The sequence below is a fragment of the Bos indicus genome, chromosome 11, assembly GCF_029378745.1.
Source record: "Bos indicus isolate NIAB-ARS_2022 breed Sahiwal x Tharparkar chromosome 11, NIAB-ARS_B.indTharparkar_mat_pri_1.0, whole genome shotgun sequence".
In the NCBI taxonomy this organism is placed as follows: domain Eukaryota; kingdom Metazoa; phylum Chordata; class Mammalia; order Artiodactyla; family Bovidae; genus Bos; species Bos indicus.
In genome coordinates, this window is record NC_091770.1 from 66,337,231 (window position 1) to 66,360,043 (window position 22,813).

The 22,813-nt window shown below is 39.1% G+C and overlaps 1 protein-coding gene across 1 annotated transcript in view; it reads right to left on the reverse strand.

Annotated features, from left to right (window-relative positions):
• Positions 1–7,930: 7,930 nt before the first annotated feature.
• DNAAF10 (dynein axonemal assembly factor 10) overlaps positions 7,931–22,813 on the reverse strand; it is a 29,163-nt gene continuing 14,280 nt past the window's right edge. The window contains exons 3-8 of the mRNA XM_019970415.2: positions 20,936–21,066; positions 18,331–18,432; positions 16,074–16,189; positions 15,233–15,367; positions 11,977–12,074; positions 7,931–8,929 (exon numbers count right to left, since the gene is read on the reverse strand). Coding sequence (XP_019825974.1) covers positions 8,722–8,929; positions 11,977–12,074; positions 15,233–15,367; positions 16,074–16,189; positions 18,331–18,432; positions 20,936–21,066 — 790 coding nt within the window. The 3' untranslated portion in view covers positions 7,931–8,721. The remainder of the gene's footprint in view (positions 8,930–11,976; positions 12,075–15,232; positions 15,368–16,073; positions 16,190–18,330; positions 18,433–20,935; positions 21,067–22,813) is intronic.

Genomic DNA, 22,813 nt, shown 5'->3' on the forward strand with positions numbered 1-22,813 from the left:
GACGCCTCTTCCAGAGCTGACAATTCTGATTTGCTGTGAAAGGCCCCTGAGTGAGCATTCTTAGGGCCTGTGGATGAAGAATGTCGCCTGCCATATCAGGAAACACAAGGTGTTGTGGCCATCAGCTACTGCAGCTGCCCCTAGAGTGCACCCTGAGGGAATTCAGGGTGGAGAAGAACAGGATACTGGCCCTCAATAGTTAAGGTGCATATCAAAGGGATGATTTTAGTGACTACTGCATCCTCTCATACAAAAAAAAAAAGTGCTAAATTCATTAATTTAAGATGTCTGGTTTTCTTTAATTAACAGCAATCTTTTGATGCTCCAATAACCGGTTTTTTTTGTTTGTTTGTTTTTTAATGTTTGGCTGAGATCTTGGTTGCCCACAGACTCTTTAGTTGTGGCAAGCAGGGACTGCTCTCTGGTTGTGCGCAGGCTTCTCATTGCGGTGGCCTCTCTTGTTGCAGAGCACAGGCTTTAGGCACGCTCGCTTCAGCAGTTGCAGCGCTCGGGCACACTAGTTGTGGTGAGTGGACTCAAATGCAGCACTCAGGCGCTAGAGCACATGGGCTTCAGTAGTTGCAGCTGGAGGGCGCAAGAGCAAAGGCTCAGCAGCCGTGGTGCCCCAGCCTAGTGGCTACACAGCAAGTGGGATCTTCCCAGACCAAGGATTGAACCCACATCCCATGCATTGGCAGGAGAATTCTTAAACACTAGATCACCAGGGAAGTTCGACAACCTGGTTTTTGTTCCAAAATTCCTATCCTGGCTCCTCCCTTACTACTTCTTCAGAGCAGTCCCTCAGAGCTATTTCAGAGGCTGCCCCCTGGGACTAGAGTCCACAGCAATCCACCAAATAAAACATAATTTCAACTGCGTATTTTTTTTTTTTTTCAGTCTACAGACCGACCAGAGAAGTTGAAGAAGATCTAAAATGAGGAGCAGGAAGTGCATCTTCAGCCTTCTGGCGAAGGAGAACCATGAGTCTCTCTTGACCGCACTGCTGATTTGATGTTGCTTGTGTGGCTGTGTGGTCCACGGTGCCCACAGTGGCTTGTTCATGCTCATCAGCTTGTTCATGCAGAAATAGCTTGTGAGAGCAATGACTATCCCATGCAAATCCTGAGCAAGAAAGGTGGGGGAAAATTCTAGAATATTTGCAGGAAGTAAAGTAATGACATAAAGAAGTCCTTACTTAAGAAATGCTTCACATTACAATCAGCACTTACAGAATGAACTAGTGGTGGGCAGGGGAAGCACATATTATTTATTTACTCTACAAGATGATTCCCTCACTTTATAAAAAGCCAGATATTTCTTCTCGGAAGTCAGCACTCATGGTGTGCTAAATGTAAAGTTGATGCATGTAATAAAGCTAATTAGACAAATTTTGACTAATAAATCTACTGCTTAATAAGCATAATAAACATAGCCGTGCTCTGCAGTGTTATAGATAAAGTGTTTTGTTTTGTATTTTAATAAACACACATTTTGGGGATAAATTTCCTTAAGTGTTATACAGCAGAAACTAACATTTGCCGACAAAGTTCTGTATAGTCAAAGCTATTTTTTTCCAGTAGTCATGTACGGATGTGAGAGCTGGACCATAAAGAAGGCTGAGCTTCGAAGAATGGATGCTTTTGAATTGTGGTGCTGGAGAAGACTCTTGAGAGTCCCTTGGACAGCAAAGAGATGAACCAGTCAGTCCTAAAGGAAACCAAGTCTGAATATTCACTGGAAGGACTGATGCTGATGCTGAAGCTCCAATACTTTGGCCACCTGATGCAAAGAGCTGACTCATTGGAAAAGACCCTGATTCTGGGAAAGATTGAGGGCAGGAGGAGAAGGGGTAACAGAGGATGAGATGGTTGGATGGCATTAATGACTCAATGGACATGAGTTTGAGCAAACTCTGGGAGATAGTGAAAGACAGGGAAGCCTAGCGTGCTGCAGTTCATGAGGTCACAAAGAGTGGGACACGACTTAGCAACTAAACAAAAACAACAACAACAACAAAGCAATCATACTCCAATAAAAATTAATTTTAAAAAGAAAATAAAGTTAGGTCAAAAAAAAATTCTGTAAGATAATGTCTTTCTCAAGGTCCAATGTAACACGTGTGCCTACTGTGAATTGTAGAGAAGGCTTATCAGTTGCCTTTGAAGGTGAAATCCATTTTCTGTGATGAAAGGTCTGTAATACTAACATTTTACCACAAGGGGGCAGCGCACCACAGGGTAGTGAACAGCAAAACCCGCGATTGGGAATGCAGAGTTTTGGGCAAGACTGCCTCCTTCCCGGGACTGGGGGTGGGGGTGGGGGGACAATTAATTTACAGTTGTGAAGAGGCAGATTTGATGGTGCCTTGGCACAACCGAAAGCCCTAAGTGTTTGCCAGAAACCTCTTAGCTGTTCTCCTGCAGAAAAAGGATTGAAATCATTTTGTGTACACTGACAGAAACAATGTTTCCCATATAAATACAAAATTTGTCTACCGACATCATCAACAAATGTGATTTTAAGCAGGTAACAATACACACTGTTTTCCCTTCAAGTTTCTTTCATGAGCTTATAGAAGTGCATTCTCTCTTACTCAGGCTGTCACTCAGTCGTGTCTGATTCTTTGTGACCCTTTGGACTGTAGCCCGCCAGGCTCTTCCGTTCAGGGTACTTTTCAGGCAAGAATACTGGAGTGGGGTGCCATTTCCTCCTCAAGGGGATCTTCCCAACCCAGGGATTGAACATGTGTCTCCTGCATTGCAGGTGGTTTCTTTATCGCTGAGCCAGCAGGGAAACCCTAGAAATGCACGAAGTAAAATAATTCATTCATGTTCTACTGATCATGTCTTTGGACTGGCTCTGGATGGAAATAGTGCTTAGGATTTATAGTAAATTATCATTGAGTAAGGGCTTCCCTGCTGGCTCAGACAGTAAAGAATCTGCCTGCAATTACTGAGTAAAAATAAGTTCCCAAGAAATTTAGGATAGAAAATTAGAGGTGTTTTTGTTTTGTTTTAGGGAAAATTTTCCTTTGAAATTTTTGTAATGGACTAGATTTCCACTGAATGTATTGAAATATTATAAAAGTGATTAAACATGCCAGGAAACCAAGTGATTCTACTATGTCTTGTCTATACCAGCTGAAGGACAAATCAATGGTCCTATTGGTTCCAGGTCCCAGATCTGGCCGACAGCAGCACATGAATTGATCACTCCATAGTTCTCACCTCATGGGAAAACTTAGCCAGGGGGAGTTTACGCTTGACTATGTGGCAGATCCACGTATGTCTTCTGATACTCATTTCCCTGTCGTCCTTTGTACCAAAGCTGCCAGCTGTCAGCTGAGTATATCACTGCACAGAATAAAGTCTATGTTGCTCAGACTTACTTTTAGTTATGACCAAACTATGGCCTATAAAGATCCCCTTTCAGTGGAATGAAAGCAAAAGTGGTGTTCTTTATAAAGTGGCAGGGCATTACTTTCCTGATGGCTAAAATATGGATGTGATGGTTGGAGCTGGAGCAGCCACATTGGGTGTTGTGGAGAAAGATGGATCATGCGGAAGGTGGAGAAACAAAAGAGAAAGAGCCAGGTCTCTCATTATTATGAGCCATCATAGCAGCCTGGATTACCTCCCTGGATTGCTATAAAAAAGAAAAATACAAATATTTTGTGTTCTCAGTTACCTGCAGCTGAATCTGTGTATCAATAGAGGTATCTTGAAAAAACAGATGAGAAGTAATAAGGTGGAATTTTTACTCATTTTGTCAGTTTCATTTTTTTTTTTTAATCAACAATCAACATTTAATTGAATGCTGTATGAAGGACAGCACTGGGTGATCTGGTATTATCCTTAAGGATAGAGTTGGATCAAGACACCATAAGCAAAGTTCAATTGTTAAAAAAAATCCTTCAGGAAAATTGCTCCAGCACTATTGTATAAATGCAGCAGTATTTGATCAGAGCCATAGCCGCTTCTGACATGTATGCTTTCCCTCCTGGGAGCAGAGGTTATGTTTATCTTGAATTTCCCTTTGTGATGCAAGAACACAAAGTCAAAATCCTATTCCTCCCTTCAAACCTGAAGTTTGATGCAAAACATGCAAAACCCGTGGACACTGTGTTGATGGCCATGGGATTGTGAGGCTAACCTGCATCTGCTCCCTCTGTGCTGTTCTGATAAAGAACTCTTTGGTGGGAGTTCCCAGGTGGTCCAGCAATTAGGACTTGGCGCTTTCACTGGCGTTGCACAGGTTCAATCCCTGGTCAGGGAACGAAGATCCTGAAACCTGTGTGGTGCAGAAAAAAAAAACCCCACCACTTTTCTGGTTCAAGGTTGAGCAGAGGCAGGCTTCTCTAGATCCCTACACAGTGTCACAGATTCTAGAAAAAAGAGTTTTCACACCACCCCTTGTCCGCCCAGTCCCATAGGGAAGATAGAGTGGGGAGTCCACAGGCCAAAGGACTTCTCAACACTCCAGGCAGCATTCAGGGTGTGGGGCCGAGGGGTAGGGGACATTTTCTGGCAGCCCTGAGTCCTCACCTGGATGGATGAGGGACAGGACTGCTGTCAGCAGGTCCCAACGGATCTGAGAGCAGCATGTGCCCGATGCCCCAGGTTCTCTCAGGAGCAGCATCAGGCCCTTCTAGGGACTTATTATATAGCCTATAAGGCCTGCAGGGTAGAGCCCAGCTCTAAGGAAGAGTTCCGTGGAAAGAGAAGCCTGGCAACCTAATCTCATCCAGAGTAAGGAGGGTGGCTACACAACACGATGATGGTAGCAAGGCCTTCAGTGACGGGGGCTTTCTGGGCAAAGCCGATCCTTTTTAGAAACATAACTAAAAGCCAATGGCCAATTTATTTTCCAAATTAGACATAGCATCTGATGCAGATGGTGATATTCTACTCAAGTTGCACAAGCCAGTTTTGTACAATGCAAAGCCTACAGGCGTCACCTACTTCAGGGGACCATCTGGTGACCAAAAGGAAAACATCTTATGAAGCAGCCCTTGCTGGAAAGGCCTAGGCCCCACGATGAGAACTATTCCTGGATCCCTTATCAAAACAGTCCACAATTTACCACCACACCTAGCAAAGAGCCATATGTTAACACAAAAGCAGAGAGGAACTGGCAGTAAAAATGTGCCCAGTATTCAAGGGACTCGCTGCTCTGTGATGCTCTGATTATTTTAGGCTTCATTGAGGCCAAGAATTTATGCTTTTGAACTGTGGTGCTGGAGAAGACTCAAGAGTCCCTTGGACTGCAAGGAGGTCAAATCAGTCAATCCTAAAGGAAATCAACTCTGAATATTCTTTCGAAGGATTGATGCTGAAGCTCCAATACTTTGGCCACCTGCCTGATGTGAAGAGCCAATTCATTGGGAAAAGACTCTGATATTGGGAAAGACTGAAGGCAAGAGGAGAAGCGCATGACAGAGGACAAGATGGTTGGATGGCATCACCAACTCAATGAGCTAACTTCGGGAGATAGTGGACAGGGAAGCCTAGTATGCTGCAATCCAGGGGGTCACAAAAATTCAGACACAACTGAGTGATTGAACAAGGCCTGGATGAAAGCTTTCTAAATGCTTTCAAGAATGTCTGTCTCTAACTCCACACTCACAGGAAGCCTCCAGAACAACACAGCACCTCAGAGAAGTTGACACAAAAAGAGGAAGGTGCACCAATTGGCAATCTTAAGCATTGTGGTACCTGAGACTCAACCCTCACTGTATCCTAAGGGAAGTGCCATCCTGGTTTCTGCATGGTCAGTTTCTCCTGTCTAGTGCAGGAGAGCATCATTTCAGATGGGGATACTGACAAAGCTGAGGATCAAGGTGGGGTCCACACTAAGGTAATGACCCTGGTCCAGGAGGCTGGCTGGCTGCATGGGGCAACACTCTCTAGACACAGGATAGTAAGTAAGTTTGGGCTCACCTGCCAACAGTAGGGAATGGCTACTAATAGAGTGTGATAAAGCTCATGAAGCTCAAGGGAAAACAAGTACCATGATTGATTAGCAATGTCTGTGATAGATCAGGGGCAAGGAGGGGTGTAGACAGATGAGTGGGATGGGGCACCCACATAACAAGTAATGTGTTTCATCACTTTTAACAAGCACATCATCCCCACCTTCCATTCTTCCATCTTTGAAATTGGGATGCCTCTTTTAATCACTGTGCCAGATTGTATTTCCAAAAATGAACATGATATTTCAGTCTCTCACATGTTCTTCCAGAACCTAGCCAAGCTCCCATCAGAAAGTGGAAAGTATGTCCCCTCCCCATGCATTGGTGGGATGGTTGGAGGGAGTGGGTATGACTGCCATAGCTGATATAATAGTGAGGTAAAAGTGATGCTGAGTGAATTATGAAGGTAGGCCATTAAAAATGTTAATGCTTCTACCTGGCCTTCTCTTTGGGGATGCTCATTCTTGGAAACCAGCCACCATGCTCTGAAGAAGCCCATGCCATAGGGAGAGGCCCCTGGTTTTCAGGCCTAGCTGAAGTCCCAGGGGACAGCAGCACCACCTTGCAAGCCATCTGAGTGCTGCCTTGGAAGCAGGTCCTCCAGCTTTGAGCAAGACTGCCTGACGGACTCTGTGTGGAGCACAGATGAACCTCCCTGCTAAGCCCTGCCCAAACAACAGACCTTAAACACAGTAAATGACGTTGCTGTTTAAGATACTAAGGTTAGCAGTAGTTTGTTACACAGCAGTAAGCCAGACAGCAATGGTACAGTTGTCACGGCCTGCACGTGTACACCAAAACTTGTAGGATAAGTGTCAGTTAATTGAAGGAAAACCTTGAAGACAATAGGGAGCATGTTTTAAAGAAACGTTGCATCATCATCGATGTTCATGATGGTATCCTTACAAAGGACAATATTGTAAGGAGAAAAAGAATAGTAGTGACTCAATTCAAAAAGTGCCTCAAAGGATCAGACTCTGAATAGGAAGAAATCTGAGGAATATCACACCAAATTTATTTTGAATATATTTTCCTTTTAAAGGACATACAAGAGTGACATATAATGAAAAAAACTATATCTAAATAAGTTTGAAAAAGCATTCAATGAATATGAAATGCTAAGTGATAAGAATGCATTGTATCAGTTTCATTGGCAACATTTTTCTTTCTCAGTGGTATAAGATAATCTTACAATCAAGGACATTTTAGGGCATCCTTGGTGGCTCAGTAGTAAGGACTCCATCTGCCAATGCAGGAGACATGGGTTTGATCGCTGGTCCAGGAAAATCCCACACGGCGTGGAGCAACCAAGCCCATGAGCCACAACTATTTAGCCTGTGCTCTAGAGCCCAGGAACCAGAACTACTGAAGCCCACGTGCCCTAGACCCATACTCTGCAACAAGAGAAGCCACCGCAATGAGAAGCCCGCACACTGCAACTACAGAGTAGCCCTCGCTTGCCACTAGAGAAAAGCCCGTGAGCAATAAAGACCCAGCATCGTCAAAAGTGAATAAAGAACATTTTTAAAAATGTTTTATCATTCTTAACTTAAATCTAATTATACCACCAAACATAAGTGTTCTAAGAAATTTCAAAATTTTTCATTTTTCTTTGAAAATTAAAAACAAAAACAAAACACATCAAAGATAGGCTTTTTTAAAGTTCAATTTAATTTTTACTTTAATAATTATATCCGTAGCTTGGTTCTATAAACATTTAGGGAATTTTTTTAAGTTTAATTTTCTGAAGTTAATATTATTCAAACAAGTGACTTTCTAAGAACCCCTGAAATCACAAGAATTTTATGAGTGTTTTAGGTGGTTCTGTCTCTTGAAGGAGGGGGAGTGGTTACTGAAAGGGTGATGAATTTAATGTCTCTGAGCTTAGTTGCAGACATGGGCATTGGAGAAACAAAGTGACTTAAGAGATACTTATTAATAAGCATTTACAAAACAAAAGAAAGGATGATGTTGGTTTTATTATTCCTGTTAAAAGAATCAAAACTTCTACAGACTTCAGAAACAAAATTTATTCACAAAATATATTAAAAAGTTTGACAAAAAACAAGACTACAAAAGCCCCACAGTCTTACACATCTCAACATCATCACAGTCAGCAGCTGAAAAGTCTCCAGTATTCAACTTGTTTTATAAGATTAAAAAAATTTAAAAAAAGAAAAGTCTTTTCAAAAGTCTCAATCACAGCATTTCATTCTGAGTTAAATCGCTGAAAACTGATGACCATGTCACTTTGGTATTTTATAGAGTAATGTTCTTTTTGGAGATTTATTAACACTGAAATATCTCAAAGTATATTTATTTATGAAGGTTAATTCACAATAGTCTTACCAAGGTAAACTATTTTAAAACAAATTAAATCACTACTGCAAACCTGTAAAGACTAAAATGCAATACAAGTGTAATTACAGAATATGAAACTCTGAGGACATAGAACAAATTTAAAATAATTAATTATAGAAAAGTTTCAACTTTTATTAGAAATGGAGGGAGAGGAACAGGATTGGCTCTGGAGACCTTGGTGCCCCATGTGCAAGAGCAAACCACCACCCAGTCAGGACGCTGGTCAGGCCGTGTGACCTTTCATAGCCAGATAGAGGCTGGCCCAGAGGTTTGCGTCTGAGGCCTTTTCTCATCAGTCAAATCGCACTTTGTTCAGTGAGGGTCAGAGGATCCCAGAACGTATTCTATATTCTCTGAGTATTTGCTTTGGAGGGTTTCAAGTCCAAAGATCAAATTTTGTGGAGTTTCGTAACGATCAGTACTCTCACCATCTGGTCAAATGAACTACAGATGCACAGACCCCTCTTATCCGGACTCCAGTCCAAACTTGAAACGGGCTGAGTAGACAACGTAACATTCTGCAGAAGGCTGACGGAGCCCGCAACTCCCATCTCTACACCCTCGGAATCTTTCTTTGATCGCTGAATCGGGTATTCGCTAAAAGTAAGAGGAGATAAACCTTAGTATTTGTCATTTTATTCTTACACATGTGCTCCAACAGCTATTTTTATTTCTCACTTGACTACTGGAACTGATAAATACTAAGGCATCTTTCTTGGAGAAGGAAGTGAATACATTCTTGTCTGGAGAATTCCATGGACAGGGGGAGCCTGGCGGTCTATTGTCCATGGGGTTGCAAATAGTCAGACACGATGGTCTGACTAACACAAGGCATCTTTCTAACGTTGAGTTGTATTGCAATAAGGAGACAGTATTTCAACCTCAAGCTCAAACCCCACAAATCTCATAAAAAGCCATTATTTCTACTAAAAACGTTGAAACATCATTTCTGTTCAGCATGAGTATTTTTTATTTTACTATGAAAGTTCTAGATTGATCTAGCATCTTTAATAAATTGACCTGGTGCTCTTCATCATTTTTTACTATAATTCTCCTCTAGATGTGGATTGTTAGATGCTACAAGTAACCTTTGCCTTACAAGTAACATTTGCAGAATCTCATCTTAACACTTCCAGAAAGGGAAACTGATGCTGGTTTCTAAGCCCAGAGCTCCTCAAAGCTGAAGGACCTTATATGTACCATTTCTAAGGGAAAGTACTATTGGGAGGAGATTTTAGACCTAGACATCATTGCCTCAAAAAAAGAAACAGTGAATTCTAGAATGTTTGATCTTTTATCAGCTAAGAATATAAAATTATAACATAAAAAGAACTGAAGGTTAACACTCATAAATACGATTTGGTCTAGATTTGAGAAAGTGAAAAGTGAAACACCTGTCCCCCATGGAGATGTGTTCCTAGTGAAACACAGGGGTATTCCTCCAAAGGTCTTTTAAAGCCTGTTAGGTATCAACTATGATTACCTTTATTTCAAAAGAAGCAACTCAGAAGCAGAACAGAAACAAAGAAATGATAAGCAGATAACTGCCTATCCTTTCTTTCTCTCAGACCCTACACCTCCTTTTGATTTTTAAAAAGAATACAACATTCAGATGAATAGACAGATTACAGAACATTTTCCATGTCTCTTGGCAAAGGCTGCAGTTGTTTAGTATTTAAAAGATAATAAAGATCTTTTTTTTCCCCCTAAATCCCCCATAACATCTATTCAAGTTTTAGAGTGGAAACTGATCAAGATGGCTGAGAATAGGATGTAGAACTCACCTCTCCCCACAAACACATCAAGAATAGGAAAATTCTCACTGAAAACTAACTGGAAACTGGCACAAGGATTTCTGTACAACCACGGCTATGAGGAGAAACACACGGAATTGGGAAGGGAAGAAAAGAAAAGTGATCAGGTCAGGACCTGGGCCCCTGGGAAGGGACTCAGAGGAAAAGGGAAGATACACAGGCAGACTCCCACCCTGGGAAGTAGGTGATGAGAGCTAGAGTGGGTGCCTCCAGGTCCTATGTTGGGGAGACAAGTCCCCTTGGCTGCTTGGAGGGCCACTGGGACTCACAAGAAGGCTGTAGCCTGGGCCCACCTCCCTGGCTTCTGTTCAGCAACTTGGGATCAGACCCCTACCCTAATAGGGCAATAATGGCCACTGAACAGAGGGGAGGTCCCACCACATCCCTGGCTCCAGCTCGAGCCCCTCCATCTCCAGCCACACCCCCTACCAGAGTGATGGCTGCCAGCTACCCGGAGGAGAGATGCAACTTGTGTCCACATCAGATCCCGCTCTCTCACCAAAGGTAGTGGGCACATGCAGTCTCCCACCTAAGAACCCCCTTTAAGACTTACATAGGTACAGAGGCAGAGAAAGTTCAGCAAAACAGAACTGCACTCAATTGAAAGAGCCAGAGAAAATCTCCGAAAAAGAATAATGAAACAGAAATAAACAATTTACCAGATAAAGAATTTAAAGCACTGGTAAGAAAAATGTTAACTGAATTAGGGGAAAATCCAGATGTACACAGTGAAAATTTTAACAAAGAACTAGAAAATACATAAAGACCATTAAGAACTCAATAGGTGAAAAAAAAATACTAAAAGGAACAAATAACAGACAGTGATACGGAAGAATATATAAATGACCTGGAAAACAGGATGATGAAAATCACCCAACCAGAGAAACAAAAAGAAAAATAAATTTTAAAAAATGAAAACAGTTTAAGAGATCTCTGGGATGACATTAAGTATACAAATATTTTAAAGGGAGTATGAGAAAAACAGAAAGTCACATACAAAGGAATCTCAAGAAGGCTATCAGCTCATTTTTCTGCAGAAACTTAGCAGGCCGGAAGGGAGTAGCACAATACACTCAGAGTGCTGAAGGGGAAAATCTGCAACCCAGGATGTTTTGCCTGGAAAGATTATCATTTAGAATAGGAGACATAAAACAACTTCTTAGACAAGCAGAAACTAAAAGAACTCAACAATACTAAACCTACCCTAAAAGAAATGTTAAAGGGTTTTCTCCACGTGGAAAAGAAGAATCTACAGGAAAGGGGAAAGCCCACTTGGAAAGGCAAATATATAGTAAGAGCAGACGTGCAAACACAACGACAAGGTTCTTCCTGGAGGTTGGTCAGCGTCTTCAAGCTCTGTTTCTGTCCTATCATAGTGACGTCACCTGAACTTGGGCAAGTCAATTATCAGGCTCTAAAACTAAGAATTTCAGCCCCTTTCCTTTCTTCCAGAGGTACTGTTCTGATGACCGAAGAATATTTCACAAAAACCTTCCGTCAAAGTCTTCCTACTAAAAAAAACAAACAAACTAGCAAAAACCACGATTTCAAATTTATGAAATGAAGTGTTCATGGGCTACTCTAATGTATGGAACATACCACTAAAAAAATATTTGTTGTGTTAAAAGGTTTATATTGATATTTATAAAATATAAATAAGTATATTAGTAAAAAAAATGCTTAGAAATTAGTTCTTATGTAATACCATGACATTTAAAATCATATCAAAATTAACTAAGTCAAAGGAGGAAAAACAGAGAGTTTAATCGAATCCTACTTTACGCCCACAAGTAACCTAAAACGGAGCACCATGCACTGGGAGAGACTTACTACTTCCAGAGGTGCAGGCTGCCGGCGCCTCCCGCTGTCAGGAAGACCTCTCGGTTCTGTGGCAGGTGTCGGACCTGCCACACAGTAGATTTATGAGCCTGAACAGAACAAGAGGCACACAAGCGGTGTATAAGTTTTTAGGATAAAGAAAGACTACCCTACATAGAGAACAGACTTCCGGTTGCCAAGGGAGAGGAGGGGTGGGGGTGGAAAGGACTAGTAGTTTGGGATTAGCAGATGCAAACTCTTATATACAGAATGGATAAACAACAATGTATGTCCTACTCTAGCACAGGCAACTAAATTCAATATCCTGTGACAAACCATATTGGAAAAGAACATGAAAAGGAATGGATATATGCATATAACTGAGGCACTGTGCTGGAGAGCAGAAGTTTATGCAACATTGTAAGTCAACTCTACTTCAATAAAATAAATTAGAAAAAAAGACTGTCCTAGAAGAGAAACCTGTAAAAACACAATTTTTACCTCTATCAATGACAATTTCAGTAACTTCGATCATTCCAATTACTGTTATAAAAGTAATTACTTTCTGGCATGTCTCTCTTTTTAAACTTTCTTATTTGTAAATTAAAAAAATTTTTTGGCTATACTACATGGCTTGTGGGATCTTAGTTCCCCAACCAGGGATTGAACTTGGGCCCTGGGCAGTGAAAGTACCAAGTCCCCTGGCACTTCTCTTTATAATGGCTACAGAGATTTATAAGGACCCATCAGAAATTAGGAAAAGAATCATTTTTCTTGTTTTATAAAGCAAAGTTCTACTGGACTTAAAAAAAATATATATCAGATTAAAAGTCTTAACATTTAGCTTCACAGTATCATATAAATTATGCAAATAGATCTTATACATTTAAATATCTTTAGCTCACTCTATGGAGGAAAAAACCTCAAAATACAAAAAAAGAAAAATATTTTCTAAGGGGAAAAAAGGATGGACTGAACTTCTTTTTAACAACTTTACTTTTTTAGAGCAGTTTTATGTTCACAACAAAACTGAGTGGAAAGTACCAAGAGTTTAATGTAAAGCTCCAAGTCTTATCTGTAATTTACACCACTGGACTTGTCTAGTCTTCAAAACAAGGGTCAGGAGGACTTACAGACGGTGTTTATGGTTATAACAAGCCCGGTCCTTTATCACTGATATTAAAGATAGAAATAGCAACTGGATGAATGTTAACAGCTTGTAAATCAATCCTTATGGTGCTATATTCACTGTGGGGAACTTCAGAGAGGGAGGGTGGAGGGGGAGACAGGAGGATGGGGGAGGGAGAAAAGACTTGTGCTTCATAGCAGTAGTGAGACCAGCTAACTTGATTTAAGCCACACATAAGACATGTGCATTTCAGTTGATCAGTCTTGACATATGATTTTAATAGCCTTTTAAGAGAATTACCATCAGCAGAGAAAAACACATATCTCAAAATACACACTTTAAGTATGTGAGAGTCCTCAAGTGACTAGGTTCAAGCTGTTAAACCTTAATTTGTTTTGTAGCTTAAACTTCTATTTTTCTCCTGGAAGCTGATAAAAAGCAAAAAGTAAGAGGGGAAATGACTAAAATACACCAGTCTTTTATTTGACAGATTTAGCAATTACTGGATTAACTAAATGTAACAAAAAAAATTTTTTTTGGAGACACATTGTACTTTCCAGTTAAGGAGAAATGTGTTAAGGACTGTACTGGGGACAATTTAGTAAGTGCCTTATGTTGCATATGGACTTCCCTTGTGGCTCAGCTGGTAAAGAAACCACCTGCAATGAGGGAGACCTGGGTTCGATCCCTGTGTGGGGAAGATCCCCTGGAGAAGGGAAAGGCTACCACTCCAGTATTCTGGCCTAGAGAATTCCATGGACTGTATAGTCCACAGGGTCGCAAAGAGTCGGACAGGACTGAGTGACTTTTACTTCACTTATGTTGCAATAGATACTTAATATATCCTGGAATGACAAAGGCAAAACAAAATTACAGTGGCTAGCTAGTTACCTTAAGATTACAGTTCATTGAGCAGTAACAGTAATTTGTATGCAATAATAATTAGTTTAATAATATTAAAACAAAATATGAAGGTCTAAGAAGTACTACTGACTCCATGATAGAGGGAAAAGGAGAAAGGGAGTGAATTTTTATTTCCTGAGCAACTTACATAATTTAATATTATGGAAACTACAAATCTGAGACTGATTTTTCTTTTCTTTTATACTCGAGGAAGCTCAGAGTCACATTTCCAACTCATCTCTGGCAAATGACAGGATGTTTCAGCAGGAACTTTATGCCAACCCCTTACTCCAGATGGCAATTTCATTTTTTTAAACCAGTGCTTTCCACTTGTGCTGCTTTCTTCAACAATTTTTCTAATGTTGTAATACCAAATGTTTCCCTCTAAGTTCCCTCAAATACTATTTGGAACAAGGCAAAGTATACATATGAGGCTTCTCTGGTGGCTCAGCGGTAAAGAATGCACCCGTAATGCAGGAGACGCGGGTTTGACCTCTGGGTTGGGAAGATCCCCTGGAGGAGCCTGGTGGGCTACAGTCTGTAGGGTCGCAAAGAGTTGGACATGACTGAGCACACATGCATATATATGGGTACATTTTTGAAAAGTATATAATTAGTATTATGTTAAGGTATATATAGGGCTTCCATGGTGGCTCAGATGGTAAACAATCTGTCTGCAATGCAAGAGACTGGGTTTGATCCCTGGGTTGGGATACTCGCATATACCTAAAAATACATAATTGGGTATTAACACAAGTATATTTATTAGGAAACACAAGACTATGTTTTGTTAACCAAATTCTTTTTCTTCTTAATTAAAAAAAAAAATCTGATAGTTGCTTTACAATGTTGTGTTAGTTTCTGCTGTACAAAGTGAATCAGCCACACATATACATACATACTCTCTTTCTTGGATTTCCTTCCCATTTATTGTTGACTAATTTCTTAAACCAGCTAGTTTTCTTGTGATTGCTCTTAAACTACAAAATAAGAGTCATTACCAACAAAGGCCTTAATTATTAATATAATCAAGAAATACGAAACTGACAAACTTTAGGAAAGTATTCTTTGCACAGAATAACTTATCAAGATCCTACAAGAATATATTAAAAATAGCTCCCTTCATGCAAAAAACCTGGAAGGAACTTGGTGACTCATTCTATTTATTAGTCTAAAGCAAGCTATTAATACGAACACTCCTCTTCATAGAAAGGTATTTATTTCCCTCATCTTTACCTTTTCTGAAACAGAAGCAAAACCTTTGGTTGGATGCTGTGTTCTCATGTCAAAAACATGAAACTTTCCTTCCAGAGATGTAGCTACTAACTTATTCATACTTATGTCTTTTCTGTCAAACTCCAAGCTACACACCTGAAAATAGAGAATATTTAGAGTGATGCTCCAATGATTATATCCAAGAGTTTCTTTCAAACCAAGTAAAACAACTTTAACATTACTGGCTCATGTGAAAGCACTTAAAAAAAAAATCATTTTATCTTTTCAATCTGTATACCAAATACTTGTAACTAGAAAATTTTCTTCTCGGTTAGTAAGGTCCCAAAATCATCAAAGGCACTGAGGTACATTTGGAAAGCCATAATTTAACATTTTACCATTATTACATAATGATTTTATAAAGTTAAGTCAAGGCTGACTAGAGGAAACAGGAAGGAACCACATTCTTCACTGAAGATGTACAACCCGGGAACCAAAAACCTACAAGTACCTGGGAGTCAATTACAGTCTCGGGCTTCCTGATATTACCGGAAAAGGGCCTGGTACCAGCTCACTTTAACATCACACTGCATAGCCCACAGGCGTCTAGAGACGGGCTACAGGGGCGGTGACCCACTAGGCACTGTCACACCACACCTGGGTGTGTGTTCTCCTTCTGAAGACAGCGGCCCTGATTTTTAATCAGATCCTCAAAGGACTTCACAGACACTAGAGGTTAAGAACCATCCATCCATAAAGGGGTTTTACTGAGACGAGTTATTAGGGGTGCTTTCCTTTTGTAGTTCAGAGGTACTTGGAAAAGATATTCAGAGAAACTGCAAAGAATGTAAATGCACATTACCCCATTTTTTATATTTGTCTCCCACCGTAAGGACATATTTCTGAGATCAAACAGCTTGATGTCTCCGTTGTCATAGCCAGCACACACAACACGTTCCTCTTGATTATAAGCATTGCCTGGAAATCAGGACATGATATTTCAGATCTTTTTAAATGCTGATTTGAAGGCTGCTTAAAAAACTTATGGACATCTGAAACTAACATAACATTGTAAATCAACTATACTCCAATAAAAAACAAACAAAACAATAATATTACAAAACTACACAGGTAACTTGTACCAAATCAGGTGAAGAAGTCACATTGGATAGAATCTCATTTTACTAATCCTACAGGACACCAAGATTATTAATTTAGTATCTGATATTGTTTACCAAAAAAGCTCTTTATTGAGATTCTGTGCTCAAGAGATATATGAAAGTGTTTACTGGATTTTAAATTGAAAACAAATATTCTTTCTATACTCTGTTTGCAAAGACTAACGATTTAAGCATAGCAGAGTTTGGTAGAATAAATACAGTTATACTTCCAATGCTTTCTTGGAATGCAAATGGAAACTAAACTTATTTATTTTGCAAAATGTTGTTCTGGTGTTATCAGATGCTCACAGTTGAAGTCAATCTACAACCTGCAGTTGAATTCACCTTGCTCAGATCCAGGAATTTTTGGATTATTCCCTTTTTTTATGAACTCTAGCCCTGCATTTCCACTGGAGGGTTCACCGAGATGACATGACAGCAGCTGAAACTCCTGATGTCTAAAACTGATGGCATCGTCTTCCTTTAAAAACTATCATATACTCTGTGGAACTTCTTCAATATACATCATTCACTTCATAGTCAACCTCAAAATTCAGTCACTTTGGACATAATCCTTTCCCTTGTTCCTCATCTCCCAAAAAATTGCCAAACTATATTTATTTTGCCACATTATTTCTGAATTTACTCCTCTGTTCCATTCTCACTGCTTCTTAAACCTACATATTTCCTGGAATACTGCAAAGAGCTTCAGAACTCACATTTCCTCTGCCACTCCTCCTGCCTACACGACCACAGTGTAAAGCTAAAGCTCTGATCCTATCTCATCCTTGCAGAAGCCTTCAAAGGTTTACCGCTACCTCCAGACCATCTACACACCTCTGGCTGTGGCCACGTGCCATCTTTAAGGCTATTCCTACCTCCATTCCTTCTACATACCCTTCTTCCAGTGCTTGAAATCTCCCAATTTCAGTGTTTCAAATCCTACATGTCCTTGGACTGAGGGCAATATGTTCTTTTGCCTCCCTTGGGATTCCTTCTGTATTGATCCATTCTTCTGTGACCTTTTATCCCTCTGACCTTGTACGAGTGATACAATTAATGTATCACTTTTCATACTTGTAGCGCTTTTTATTAAAGTTACCAGGTTCTTCAAGTTAAAATAAGAGTCTGCTTCGGATAAATGTCCTTTCTTTAAATTTAATGTCCTATATTTAAAACTGTACTTACATCCCTTAGAACAATGATTAAAAAGCCTTTAATGGACCCAAAGTTAATTATTTTTTAATTATTACATAAATTTTACATGATGATTCTAAACAATAATTCTGAAATTTCTTCCCAAGTGTGCATGTTTTTGGTTTATATCGTTACTTATACACACACAAATACTAATTATAATATATACACATAGAAATCTCCCAATTTCAGTGGTAATTTAGTTTTAAAAGTATATTGATAGAGGAACATGGTTATAAAATTTGTAAGATATAATTTTGTAACAGTGTAACTATTTTTAGAAAATAAACACACACTGTGTAGAGCATAATGTAAGATTGGTTAGGTTACCATCTAAGGCTCTACTTAATTTCACTAACGGCATTTGGCTCTCAACTAGGTCAATATTACCAAGTTAAACAGAAATAAATAATAATAGTCCATATTTTTGAACACTTGATATCTAAGCACAGTTCCAAGCATTTTACCTGTATTAACTCTGAATCCTCATAACAATACTATTAAGTAAATTCTATTATGACTTCCTTTTTATAAATGAAGCAAGCAAAAATCAGAGAAGCCTGATAACTTGCCCCAGGTCACAAAGCCAGTAAGTAGCACAGTGAGAATTCAAACCCAGGCCCAATCACCATGTCTATTTGCCTCGATAAACTGCCAGAATAATGTACACAAGAGATTCTAAACCAACTATCAGGACTTTCCTAAAGCACTGTGCTTTTTATAATCTGGTATTTCAGGTGTAAGAGTCCTTCGGTAATTTACCAAATGCCACAGTCCAACAGTCTCTCTTGTTTTCCCCCTGCACAGGTTCCATATTAGCAACAGGATCATCTTTCTGCCTTGGGTCCCACACCTTTACGGTTCCTGACAGAAAAAAAAAAGGAGTTGGCAAAATTCAATAGTGAATGATGGCATTTCTTTCTGCATTCTCTTCACATGGCTTCCTATGTACATGGAGATATTATAGATGTTACAATATCTGAAGAATAGTCACGTATTTCTGACTTGTTATTGGGCAAGTTGTACTTAATATAAGAGATACAACCCACATGTTATACCGTCTGCCTTGATTTCCAACTAGTAGATACACAACAAAGCTAACAACTGTTCTTAAGTCATCAACAAGGTATGACTGATAAGGTAAACACAATGTTATGTAATTTAAACCATGCCTTACTTTCTTGATTTAAGCCTAAAACAAATGTACTATTTATTTAGAATAAAGCAAGTGTCATTTTAATGTTTTCTCCTTAGTACCCATATATCATTGGCATTTTTCTTATACATATAAATAAACTAATTTTTACACCTATGATTTCTTATATGAAGCTTTAGAATACCATTTCATATACAATTCAGTTTAATTTCCCCATGACAGCAAAGAAGGAAGAAGTTAATAAAAGTAACCAATAATTCTTCTCAATTTAATTTTAACTCCCTCATTTTAATGCAAGTTATGGGAAAACTAACTAGTGTCACTGATTTTGAGAAACACAAAGACATGTAATAAAATGGTTAAAAGGCAAGTACCCAAGTGAGAACAGAAAAAGGGTTAAAAAAAATCCTTGAAAAGGATAATAAATGCAGGAAAAGGGGAGATATTTCAGTAGATTTATGGCCAAGGATAAAGTTGGTCATTATAAAGGTTACTTCAAGGAAAAATAAATTTCCTATAAATGTGTAAGTTATTGTAATTTCTCTATGCACTTCCCTGGTGGCTCAGTGGTAAAGAATCTGCCTGCCAGTGCAGGAGACACCTGGGTTGGGAAGATCCCCTGGAATAGGAAATGGTAACCCACTCCAGCATGCTTGCCTGAAAAATCTCATGGACTGATGAGTCTGGGTGGGCCACAATCCATGGGGGTCACAAAGAGTTGGACATGCCTGAGCATGCATGTTATACATGACAGAACTCATAAAATTTGGTAACATTAAGCTTGTAATAGTTAAATGAACAAAGAACATAAACAGATAATCTGCAAAGCAAAATTAACTAAAAAAACAAATACAGAGAGACGTTAATGCAAGTCAGGACAGGATAGCATTTTTATCTCTAAAATTAGGGGGAGAAAGGAATCAATGCTGGTGGGTAGACTGGCAATCTACCTCATCTACCATAGCTGATAATGGTAAATAGGTACTTTGGGAAGTTTGACAAGTTTCTTAAATGATAAAATACGATTATTCCAAGAGTTACATTCATGATGATACTCATTTCATTGTCAGTCTCCCAAAACAACAAATAAAACCTTAATGCAAATCGAATGCTCATTAACAGGGGCATCGCTAAGGAACTGTGATACATTCATAGGATGGAATATTATAAAGCATCAAAATGATACTTATGAAGACCACACCAAAACAGCAATATCATATGACAAAACATTAAATATAAAAAGATTAAGATACAAAATTGAGAAAACTGGGAATTCCCTGGCGGTCCAGTGGTTAGCACTCCCTTACTTCCACTACTAAAGGCAAAGGTTCAATTTCTAGTCCGCATGCCCTGGTGAAGCCAAAAGAACAAACAGACTAAGAAAGAACAAAACTAAACCATATTAACCCTGATAAAACAGTGTTAATTAATAAATTGTATCTTAGACTGGAAAGGAAAACCAACCTGATATTTATGCTAGTGTGGTAGACTGTAATTTTTCCTTCTATATTCCATACTGCTTCTATGATTGGAAAAAATATTTGATTTCTAAAACACAGCTGCTCTTAAGAAACTGTTAGAAAATTAAATTCCACTTTTCTGTGAAAACAATTTCTTCATGGTCTTGAGCATTAAAAAAACCTAGCCAAACCAATAAAGATACCAATCACTTAGGTCCCCCTTCTGCAGCAACAAAAATTCTGACTCTGTTATAGTCACAACAGCTCAGGACCCCAAAAGGCCTGTTGCTTGTTGGTCACTGCGGGGGAAAAGCAGAGTTGGAGCTCCGGAAGCTTCCTGCAAAGCTCAGCGGAAAGACCACAGACTGCAATGTTCAACCAGCTGTCAATATGACAATTTTCACAAGTACTAATTCTGCTTTTTAAAAAAAGAAAATGAAAAGCTGCCACCCACAGTATATCGTCAGCTACCTCAAAAATTTCTAGAGACTTTTAAATCCTCAAGGTTCAGAGGAAACTATGGTTGTTAATAGCTGAACTAGCTCAAGACTAAAATAGTAAGTGCTATGCCTCTATCTCAAAATCTCCCCAAAGCCTGAAACAATTGAGGGATATACAATCAAACTTGCCCATCAAAAAAAATAGATTTAGGGGGTCAAAGATTGAGGAAGACTTCCACATATATTGTTGCACAGAGACTTAACTAAAAAAAAAATAATAATAATAATGTACACAGAATATTCTGACTTACCATCTCGGCTACCAGTCACAATTTCAGGTGCCCCTTCCCCGATTCCAAGTCCACCAACACCATCTATAGTATTTATAATTTCTTTATGGCCCTTTACAGAATACACTGGGACCTCTGGAGCTTCCAAATTCCTGGAATTTGGAACAGAATACAGCTTCTTACTTATACACACCCCAAATGTTTAGTTCACTACTCAAATCTAAGAATGCAGGCCATATTGAGATTTTTGATTAAAAAATAAGGGTTTTTCAATTAAGGTAATTTATACATTTACTTCCAAATTTTCCTCCACACTTTAGCTTCTTTCAAGGCCTCTGTGAGAGCTGTCATCATTCAACTTGGAATTCTAACCCCTGAGCCCATTTTACTCAATGATCCTCAAAGACGACTGATCCAGGACCTGTGCACATGAATCCACCAGGGATGTTTCTTAAAAAAATACAGATTCACAGGCTCTTCCCCAGACATAATGCACAAGTATCTCTGGGGTGGGGCCCCAAAACTGTTGACTCTCTAGTACACCAAGGCTGATAATACTGCTTTAAATACAGAGTAAATTCAAAGTGATTTAGAATGTTTCCAAAGTGGGCCTTGGTAGTTTGATCTTGAGATCTTTTGAGAGATAAAACATGAGTAGCGTTTGCTTTGTATACATTTCTTCCTTAATATTATTTTCTGAGTTCCACACTGATTTTCATCTAGTTACACTGTTCAGTTTGTCGTCATGCTGATCACAATAAATATTACAGGCAAACTAGCTGAAGTCTCTAATTCTAGGTTAGTTAAGTGAAGGGAGTACTGGAAAGCACCTACTTTTATGTGTCTGAATCTATGGCTGCTGAGTGGCTCAAATAGGTTATGCTAATACACCTTTCTCTTGTCTCTCTCCATTCCACACCCCTCCTTCTGCTTTTGTATTGGAGCCTCTACCCACATTTCTTTTCAGCAAGTCAGTTTTCAACAATACTTATACTTTTTCTCTTTAATGAACTTAGTTCTTCATGACATGTAACCTCAACTTACTACTAGGCCTAGATTTATCAGTAAAATCTTGCAAATAAAATTTGAGACATTCACCTGGTTCAGAGGTGATGTTTATCTGTGGCGTTAATTGTGAAAGCGTCAAGAGACTAAAGAGGACTGAGCTTCTGTTTAAAAGAACTGGTTTACTCTTTACATAGACTTTAAAACATCAGTGCTTTTAACATGAAATTATGACTTACCAATGAAAATAAAGCAGTAATACCTATACTAGGAAGCTCCGTTAGGAAGATAGTCAACTGTTATATTTGTTGCACACTTTTGTGCTGAAATGTATCTATTTAAAAAAATAACACTCACACTGGTCTCTCTCTAAGTTCTTTGTAAGTACATGACACAGCAGGTAAAAATTAATGCATTCTGCATTCTAGTAAACACCAACTTAATTGCATGTGTGCTCAATCGCTCAGTCGTGTTCGACTCTTTGCAACCCTGTGGACTGTAGCCGGCCAGGCTCCTCTGTCCGTGGAATTTTCTAGGCAAGAAAACTGGAGGGGGTTGCCATTTCCTACTCTAGGGGATCTTCTCGACCCAGGGATCGAACCTGCATCTCTTGCATCTCCTGCACTGGCAAGCAGATTCTTTACCACTGCTCCACCTGGGAAGCCTGCTAATTATTAAGAAATTAAAGCAAATGGAATTAAAATAGCTTCATTCTATACTATATTATGATTCTAAGACAAATAAATATGCCAAAGTAACTCAGTTACAAAACAGCAGATTCTAAATTAGAATCAAAAAAGATCACAAGGTAGGGAAGACAGGTCCTCTAGAACATTATTGTATACTTTACATGATTAAGAGATAGTCTTAAAAAGTTTTTACAGAGGAATTTTG